At 41.4% G+C, this 10349-nt stretch overlaps 1 protein-coding gene across 2 annotated transcripts in view; it reads left to right on the plus strand.

Moving 5' to 3' along the window:
* The window catches only part of PANK4 (pantothenate kinase 4 (inactive)), a 32884-nt gene extending 22976 nt beyond the window's left edge, over positions 1–9908 (plus strand). For both annotated transcript variants that reach the window (XM_039508790.1, XM_039508791.1), the window contains 7 exons: positions 611–762; positions 2700–2755; positions 3430–3479; positions 4366–4473; positions 5493–5593; positions 6551–6619; positions 8400–9908. In XM_039508790.1, coding sequence (XP_039364724.1) covers positions 611–762; positions 2700–2755; positions 3430–3479; positions 4366–4473; positions 5493–5593; positions 6551–6619; positions 8400–8613 — 750 coding nt within the window. In that variant the 3' untranslated portion in view covers positions 8614–9908. The remainder of the gene's footprint in view (positions 1–610; positions 763–2699; positions 2756–3429; positions 3480–4365; positions 4474–5492; positions 5594–6550; positions 6620–8399) is intronic.
* Positions 9909–10349: the final 441 nt, after the last annotated feature.

Consider the following 10349-nt stretch of genomic DNA (forward strand, 5'->3'; position numbering starts at 1 on the left):
TTTCTCAGCTGGTGGGTCACTATCCCCAGGGGGTCATGAAAGGCAATCAGGGTGATTGCAAGGCATTGAATATTTTTGTTACAATCTAAATGAAAGAAAAGTCTTGTTCCCCTATTCCCAGCACACATTTACCCTTTTAAGTCAGATATTCTGTTAACCTCTCAAAACACACTCATTATATCGGCTAATCATTATAATTGGGTTTTTTTCACTGTTACATTTATAGTAAATATAAGGGGGATGCATGCATTTTGCAAGGCTGATTATCATGGGGATGCCTTTGCTTAGGCTTGTTTTTGTTTGTTTGTTCTTGATGGCTTACTTGACACTACTTCTTCCTGCTGGCCAAGATCCATTGTCCTGTCACTGTCTTGAAAAGAAACAATAGCAATTTCTGCTCTTTCTCTAGCATTAATGCGGTTATTAGCAGCCGAGGAGATATTTTATTTTTACTTGTTCATACTAAGCATGCTGATAACAGTAACTTGTTGGTCCATTAGAGGCCATGAACCTAGAGGAGAATGCTTGGAGGTGGTCTTGGCACTGAGGCAACCAATGATGGGTAAGAATTTTTCATCTATAAATCCAATGTCTCATATCTTTCTTACAGGTAAAGCAGAAAGAAAATGGCATAGCGTTAAAATGTTTTCCAAGCGTAATCGAATCTTTGGATTCATTAGGCTGGGAGGAGAGGCAGTTTGCTCTGGTGAAAGGACTTCTTGCGGGGAATGTCTTTGACTGGGGAGCAAAAGCAGTCTCAGAGTAGGTGCTAAATATTTTAAAAACACCATTTTTAAGACACTAAGTATCCCATCTTTCTTTTAACAAATTCAAGTGCACCAATCCAATTTTAATTGAATAACTTGTATTTCACCTTCATATGCTGGTTGTTTATTTGCAAGACTTGTTGTGGTGCAGGAAATTCACCATTACCACCCCTTAAAATGGGCAGATGTGTCACTATGAATGTTTGAATGCAGTAATAATAATACAGAAGTTTGCATTTGAAAGTTTGCCCACTTTGCCTGTAGGGGACATCTTTAGCACTGCTTTGGGTATGTGTTCCACTTAGCTCGGCATTACGGTCCTGGAAGATGAATGTGTACTTCCCACTGCTATTCTGTGCTGGCCTAGTAGCTTATATCACATGTTCACTGAGTGGTTTGTAATTAGGGATGGCTGAATGGGTTTGGATGGAATGGGACTCAACCAATACTTTGCTCAAACTAAATCTTTATCTGGAAAACTTTTATTAAACTCTTCCACACAAATGAATTCCTCATTCCTGTCAGCCCTAGATACTGTGAGAATGCGGGTATTTAGGTATCTCACAGCGGGCTGCCTTAAACTCAGGGAGTCTGACTTATGGGAAATGGGCATACGAAACTCCCCATTAAAACCAACAGGAGGTAACCTTGGGCATCTGCCAGGACGATTTGGCTCTTTGGCTTTCTGTATAAGCTTGATATGTTGGGATAGACCCCTTCCAGAAAACACTCTTTGAGAAGTACTTTAAACAGACTTGTATTTTGTGAATGCTCCTATGGCCAATCCAATTTAGCCTAGCATTTCACAGAATTTCAGTTTCTAAAATGACCAACTGTAGTTACTAATATAGATCTGGTCACCCACCTATTCATCAGTGCATGTTCTCTTCCCTCAGAGGAGAGGATTAAGGGAAGATGTCCAAGTTAATGTCAAGTATCAGAGGGGTAACTGTGTTAGTCTGGATCTGGTAAAAAGCAGCAAAGAATCCTGTGGCACCTTATAGACAAAAGTATTGTGATCAGTGATTCTTGCCTGCATATTTATACCTGCCTCTGGAAATTTCCACCACATGCATCTGACGAAGTGGGTATTCACCCACAAAAGCTCATGCGCCAATACGTCTGTTAGTCTATAAGGTGCCTCAAGACTCTGTCGCTTTTTACAAGTTAATGTCATTCAGAACGGGCTTGAGAAATGTTATCTTGGTGGGAACTGATTCGCAGGCAATATCTACACCTCTAATGGGAATGGGGAAAGGGTCAAGGATGGTGGAGAAACCCAGCAGAGCCCTGAAACATTTCACTGCTGATCACTTGAAATTGAACCAGGCCACCACATATTCCTGAATCGCCATTGCATCATCCACACCACCATTTAACTGTGGTTGGGCTTTTTGCTTAAAATGTCTAGCTGATGGGGAAGTCTGTAATATATTGTCAACCAGTTTTCTAACTTTAAAATGGCTTTGTTTAAAAGTATGACAGAATGCTCAATACCAGTTCTACTGCTACCTTCAAACTAAACATGGCAAATTACCGCTTACTGAACAAAGATCTCCAAAGTTTGTCTTGCAGTTTGTCATGATTATATATAAATCATAACTATGTTTACATGAGAATGTAGGTGATAACATTTGATGCTTTTCCTAGAATTTATTGTTAATGACTGCATGTTTTCATATGGTGCTGGCAGCTTTTTCCTTTGAGCACTGAACTCTTATTGTTTGCGAATAAATCTGAATCTTTTGTTTTTAAAAATAATATAAAGCACCTATTGTTCAGCCAGTGGGTCTCTGCACACCCCCACTAAAACTGATGCTATAAAAATCCCCATCTGATACTTGTTTGTTCAGCTGCAGAGCTGTTTGGACAGAGCACCTGTGTGGGATAAACTTGTTTAATGCTGTCCTATTTGTCTGTCTTCTGATGCAGAGTTCTGGAATCTGAGCCACAATTTGGATTTGAAGAAGCCAAGGAAAAATTGCAAGGTATAGAGAATCATTCTGTGGCATCTTGCTTTTGTGTGTTGACACAAGAATAAGAATGGAGGTAGGCAAGAAAGTGTCCAGTGGGAGAGAGTTCTGTTACCAAGGAAGGTCACATGAAATCAATGGTGTCTAGTCTTTATTCCAGATGACTATGCTACAGTACTTCACTGAATTGCTGCTATCTGAATTCCAAAGATGTCAGGGCCCCATTTCCTCTTAGTCCAGAGCACGTAAGATTTTTTTTTTTGCAGTGAGCAAAAAGGCTCCAATGAACACTTCCCCTGAATGTCAACCGTCTTTTCCTGCTTGCTATTCTAAATATACCTCCTGCTTAGCAACACCAAATAGAAAGTGGTCATCATGGTTATCCTACGAGGGGTAATAGTGTGCCACTGGGGACACTGACTCTAATCTCTTATGACTTGTTCTGTATTCTTTATAAAGTGCTATTTCAGGAAAACTAACTGATCTGCTTTCACAGTTACGAGCCCAAGAGTTCTTTGAACATACAAATTTAATATTACAGCATCATCCAGAGCTCAAATGTTTTAATGTTAAAGTAGATAGAAATGTGTATAAACCTGACCTGCCTTTTCATAAGTACTTGTTCTAACAGTGCTTACAAAGATTGCTGTGAGAAAAATGCTAACCTGCTGATTTTGTCAACTCTACAGAGCGCCCGTGGCTAGAAGATTCCTACAGCGAGTGGATACAACGACTAAAGGTAGACTTGGGCCATTGTGACTTTAACTATGAGAGATTTACTTAGATTTATGCAATAGTCATAAAAATTACTCTGATAACCTTTTGAGTTGCCTAATGCAACCAATGGCTCAGGCGTAAATTTCCACCTTAAAAAAAAAAAAAAAATTCCTCAAGCTCTGTAATTACTGATCAAATTTGCATTTTGTGACCGAGGTTATTAAAGTGGAAAACATATTACTTGCCTTGTACAACTTAAAAACCCCGAAGCAAAGAAGGTTTATAACTCCTCATCAAAACCTCAGTCAGCATTTAACGAAAATACATAAGCAGCATGAATTGCAGTGCCATAAGACTGGTTTTAAAGTTTCACAGCATCAGAATTGGAATAAATTGAAGGGGAGTGGGACTAGGCCATAAGCCTGTCATTTTAGTTGCCTAGTACTAAGCCAGCCCCGATCAGTGGTGGCAATGGAGTAGTCACATCTTTGGCTGTTCCATAGCCTCAGTTGGTATTGATGTGACAAACTGCCCCATTTCACTTTAGTTGGCAGGCCTAGGATTAATTGATCAGAGTTTGAAGATGCTACCCCTAAGGGAATAGGGTAGTTCAAGGCTGCTTTAAACCTCGTTGGCAGGACTGTGTTGTGGAAATCTTGCTCTACTTGTACTGTGGATAGGGCTTCTGTTTCCAGGGCTGTCAGCGTAGCCCTCTTCGGCAGCAGGGGAGTTGAGCTGCTTCCAAGTAATGGTGACCCATGCAGACATTTGCCAATGAGGTCATTAATTTCTGGATACTAAGAGTCTGGGGTTTTGATCTGAATCTTTGTAAATAGTTAACACAAATTAGTCACTGAACTTATGAGAACTGGCAACTCAACCCTGAATGCACTGGTTTTCTCTTTCAGGAAGGTCCCCCTCATAAATGTGCCTTAATTTTCGCAGATAACAGTGGAATAGACATCATTTTAGGAGTCTTCCCCTTTGTCAGAGAGCTACTCTCTAGAGGTACAGAGGTGAGTTTGAGTACTCTGGATTATGGATGCCTCATGGTCTTTATAATTGTCTGAAGTGTTCACTAATAGTGAAAGACTTAACAGTACTTCCTGCTAACATCTGCTAAAGCACTTCTGTGCACCAGAAATTCTAATAATGTACCCAACTGAGAGGAATGTGGCCAAGTGATATGTGCAAGGGAATTTAGGAGTCAGGACTCCTAGCTTCTAGCTCTGCTCCGACTTAAGAAAATCACAACTTCTAGCTCCTGAGCTGTAAAATGGGTCTAATAATAACCTACTGCAGGAGAAACTGAGGAATTTGGGGGGGGGTAAATTAAAAGTGCTATGATCTCTTTAGTTGAACTGTGCTAGAACAGTTTAAGGAGTTGCTAAATGGCGGTAAATCTGACAGTGTTGGGTTTAGTCTGAGTGTGTGTTTGACTACTGATAAGGGAGTTGTGGGTGTGGTGACAGGGACCTTAAGAAACAGTGATGGGTACATTTAGTAATAAATGGCTGTTAGGTTTGAGGTCCTCAATCCTTTTAAGTAAAGCTAGGGGTATCTGAGAAAAAGTTTAGGAAGTCTTGGTAAAAGTAATAACTCTCTGTGAAATTGGCAACTCCAATCCAAAATGCTGTTGTATTATGAGACAGTAGTGGAATAAAGTTTGAGTATTCTTTTAAGTCTGATACAACCACTGGCTTTAGCCAACTAAAAATCATGCTTCTATCTGTTTGTAGAAAATATTTAATCTCTAAACTTAGAAGGGGAGAATACATGCATACATACATGCAGGCTGTTGCTGGTTGTGTTGAGTTTCCATGTGGTAATTGGGGAGGGAAAACAAAAATAGAAAAATGTCATTGTAAAGCCACAGTTTGGCAGGAGCAATTGAGGGCAGCCATAGAGCATGAAACAACCTTGATCATCTTTTGAAATTGAGATTTCAACTAGACATTCTTCCACCTCCACCTGTTTTGATGAATGTGTGAGTATCTTAGATAAGCAGCGAAATCTTCTGATCTCTTTGCTGCAGGTTATATTGGCTTGTAACTCCGGCCCTGCATTAAACGATGTTACCTACAGTGAATCCTTGATTGTCACTGAGCGGATAGCAGCAATGGATCCCATTATCCAGTAAGTCTCTCTTTTTTTCCCTTTTTTGAATTGTACGAAGAAAAAAGGCTACCTGACCGCATCTATCAATACTTACACTAGAGTCTGCACTTTGACCTGCCCTTAAAAGGAAATACTGTCCGTGCTGAAGGTGTAGAATATGGGATCTACACAAGATCCACTACATCTTAAATGTCAGGGAAAAGAGAACCCCCTGTAATGATTGTAGCTCATCCTCAACCTCATTTGGCTAATGCAGGAGAACCAGAACCTGAAATGAATGGGGAAGCACTAAAGTGAGACTTAATGAAAACTGAGGGGAAATTCAAAACTGCCTATTCTGCAACAATAAGCTAGAATTCAAACACTGTCAGCTTTCAAGATACAAGATGATAAAATGCCAAAGAAATATTGTAACTGTTCTTGGGGATCCCTTCCATGATGCCACTCAAATCCTTACAGATGTTAACTGTTTTGAATTATGAAACGAGAGAAATGCACATTAATGTGGTGTACAAAGCAGCCCTTCTAGGGCTGCATGAGTGAAATACATCCCCACTGTCCAAGCAACTGCTTCCTAACCTTTTCACAGGTTTAGAGGGAAATTCCGGAAAAGGCTGACTGAGTTGCCCCCCTTTCTAGGTACATAAGATTGAGAAACAATCATCAGCAACGGGCACTGAGCATCTCGGTGGCAGGGTCTGCTGCCGCCTGCAGCCATGTGTCTGGATACTCACAGTTCAGCCTTAGTGCCTAGGTTGCCCCATCTGTCTCCATGGAGTAAGCTAGAGCTTGGCTCTGGTCTGCAGCAGGGAGTTAAGCCTTGGATTGTTTCAGACTAATGCCAGCCTGGCTGCATTGTGGGCCTGGCTTTCACTAGGGTCTTGCCTTCAGGACTTCCTTGTTTAGAGGGTAGCGTAAGAAATCATGTGGTTTGTTTGATTTTATTTTATTTCCCTCCTCCCCACCCCCCCAAAGATCTGCGCTGACGGAAGAGAGGCTGCTGTTGGTACAAACAGGTTCCAGTTCCCCATGTTTAGATCTGAGGTATGTTTACCAGTGGATGAAGTGTGTATTGTAAATACTCTGCCTTTGCCATGCAGTGGAGGTAGATTCTGCACTTTAATACAGTAACCACCCAACCTCTTTCTTTCAAGAGAAAGCATGTCTATAAAATCCATTATACTTGCTGAAACCTGCAAACAAGCATGTATGATGATAATAATCAGCCCCTGCTGCCTGTCTGAGATCTTAATTCTCACCTGCTGCAGCAGACACATCTACTTTCACCTTCACAAGTGGATTAAACATTAAAAGCTTTGGCTCAGAATATTCAGCTACTCTGCATTTTTTAAGTAACTACATCAGGTAGTTATTGCAGGAAATGAAAAATTGGTTCTTAAAGGTAATAGGCCTAATCCTGCAGTCATTGTAGGCAGTTCTGCCTGGATCAGCTCTTTGTCTTAAAGTAGTTGTTTTCTCAGTCACAAGTGCCTTATGTACAGGATGTGGTAGCAAGCACAATCTGCTCTCTGCCATACATGAGGTTAACTCGAGGCCTTGCCCCAGCACAGAGAAAAGGGGACTTAACCCCAAGATTCAGTCTCTTTGCAGATTCCTGTTATCTAGTGCTTAAATCAAAGCTGCAGTAAGATCTTTAACTCAATGCAGAAAGAAAGCGATCCTTTTCAGCAGCCCATTGAGAAACTGAATGCCACTAGTGCTTGGTTTCTTTCTAACATCCTGACCCCATCTGTACTTGGCATAATCAAACATCTTACAGCTTTGTCACGTGCAGAGCTAGATGTAATGCTTTATTTCCTAGCCCTCATGTTGTTACCTTGGCACCCTTCAGTCTCTCTAAAGTAGTTAACTGGAACCCTTTGCTTGCATTCGAACTGCCATCTCAAAAGACAGGTAGAAAGCAAGAAGAGCGGTGTAGCCTGACTTGAGAAAATTGCAAGGGGAGAGGGGAGCTTGAGGACATCTCAAGCCCTGCTCTATGTAACTTCATAGCCCATTTGGCACTGCCAGTTGAGAGAAACCAAGAGCCACAATGACGCTTCTGCTCCCTTCTCTTTCCCTAGTTGTTGGACTAATTGCTTTAGAAGAGGAATCAGTGCATGGGGAAAGCAAGATAGCCCTCTTGAAAGAATAATCAACCATTCCTAACCTTCCCTGATGGAAGGAGCGAACTACCACCTATCTCCATTGAAATCATGGAGTGAGTGCAGCTTGTGTTAGCCATACCTGAGCTAGCTTCAATGGTGCTAGCTCAGGTACAGGAGCAGTAAAGCCATGGTAGCATGGGCTAGCTACCTGAGGGTCTGGGAAGGCTGACACCAGTACATGGTTAGCTAGGATGTCTAACACAAGCTTCAGCTACAGCCTGTGATTGCAATGTAGACATTAAATCCGCCTGCCTGCAGGATAAAGTCTCTGGAGCACCTGAAGGTGCTCCCTGCAAGCCAGATGGACTTTAGAGCTGTGGACTATCAAGTAATCTTTGGGTGCATTTATACTATACCGGCATAGCAGCTATACCGGTGTAGCGTAGATAATTCATGCACCCATGGAAGGGGTTTTTCCATCGACGGAGGTAATCCACCTCTGACTGAGGGTAGTTGGTAAGTGGAAAAATTCCTTAGTTGACCTAGCTGCATTGTCAGTGGGGGTTATGTCTACTTTACGATGTCACACAGGGTGACAGATTGTTCACAGCTCTGAGCAACATCATTAGGTCAATCTACAGTTTGGATGTAGTCAGACCTTACTACATTACTTACATAACTGGACAATTGCATTTTCTATCTGCATCTCATTACAGCCGGCTGGACAAAGGCCTGGCCCTGCTGGTCAGGGAGCGGAAGACTGACTTGGTTATAATTGAAGGGATGGGCCGCGCTATCCATACGAATTACTATGCAGCTCTGCAGTGCGAGAGCCTCAAACTTGCAGTCATCAAAAACTCTTGGTTGGCTGATCGTCTGGGCGGGAAAATCTTCAGTGTCATCTTTAAGTATGAAGTGCCACGCAAGTGACTGGGGCTGGAGGCCTGAAGCGTGGCAGCAATGGACTTGCACTAGTTTTACTTTAATTGTAAAGAATGTATTTTTATTATGACAGGGAAAATGAGTTCACATGAAATTCCATATTTATATTGTGCTTTGTGACTTAAAGCAACAATATTCATTATATAAAAAAAATACACCCAAAATATATATGTATATCACTCACTGTTTATTTTGGTAAGTGTTTATTTTAATGCTGCAGTATTTGTGATGGAAAGACTTTATTTTTTTGTTCTGTGAGACAGTCATATAGAAATATATTTAAATGTCTATGAAATCTTTTTATATATCTCTGCTTACTATGCCAGCAGTGACTTGGCACATACCAAATAGAGTTTTTAAAGTGCTGAAAGCGTTTGACTTTGCATTTGAATATTTTAGTTCATGAAATACTTCAGACCTGTCTAAATTCTCTCTAGTTAAGCTAGGAAGAGACTTACTCCCTTGCAAGCTCTGAGCAGTGTTATTTCAGACACACAGGAACCTAGAACAGTAACTGACCTGATCATCAATGAGAGTAGCAGATGGGAGAGTTATTGCTGCTAAGATTTATCCGACTGCTGCAGGGTGAAGTTAAATTCCTGAAGCTTACCCACTTCCATTCTTGGCTCTTATAGTTTTCTGGATCCCAGCTAAATGTGGTAAGGAAAACCAGTCTCTTCAGCTAAATTGTCTAAGTTTTTAGGACTGAACCAAAGCAAGCCACATTCCTCACCTATACAGCTACTTACATTACACCAGGAATTAATCTGGAATAAGGCCTTCAAGAATTCCTATATACTCACTTTTTCCAGTTGATTTTCCTGTACCTTAAAGACAGAATCAGCTAATGGACATTTATCTACATCTGGTCTGCGTGTTAAACCCTCCCTTGCCAAACATACACATATCCATGCTAAACTACTTGGCTTTTATTGATCAGCTCAAAGCACTATACCTATACAACTAACAAGTGACTTCAAGTCATGCTCACATTCATTTCAGCTCTGCTCCAGTTTCTCTCAAATGGAAGACAGGTAATTGGAGTGTTATGGCCAGATCTTCTGCATCAAATAGCCATTCAGAGTGAGTGGTAATGACTCCCACCTGGCCATTGTCCAAAGCTACCTGGGAGAAGAGGCCTGTTTCTCCTCTGCTCCTGATACTCTAAATAGTGGAAAATCTGTAGTAACATAAGCCTGCAACTGGTGAAGTTTCCATTATCTTGTAAGGAAAGATAGCTTGTAAAAGGATAGCTCAGTGGTTTGAGCATTGGCCTACTAAACCCAGGGTTGTGAGTTCAATCCTTGAGGAGGCCACTTAGGGATCTGGGGCAAAAATTGGTCCTGCTAGTGAAGGCAGGGGGCTGGACTTAATGACTTCTCAAGGTCCCTTCTAGTTCTAGGAGATTGGTATATCTCCAATTATTACCTCTACCTCAATATAACGTGACCCGACATAACATGAATTTGGATAAAACACAGTAAAGCAGAACTTTGGGGGGGGGCTGCGCACTCCAGTGGATCAAAGCAAGTTCAATATAACACGGTAAGATTTTTTGGCTCCTGAGGACAGCGTTCTATTGAGGTAGAGGTGTACTCCAGATCCTTCACTGACTTTCACTGCAAAAACGTTAAATATAGCAGCAGTATCCTATTGCATCTCGACTCCAACTCCACGTAAGTCTCTCTAGGGTACTTACACACCCACTCCTGTGTTGCAACTAG

The sequence above is a fragment of the Mauremys reevesii genome, linkage group 21 (assembly GCF_016161935.1).
Source record: "Mauremys reevesii isolate NIE-2019 linkage group 21, ASM1616193v1, whole genome shotgun sequence".
Taxonomy (NCBI): Eukaryota; Metazoa; Chordata; order Testudines; family Geoemydidae; genus Mauremys; species Mauremys reevesii.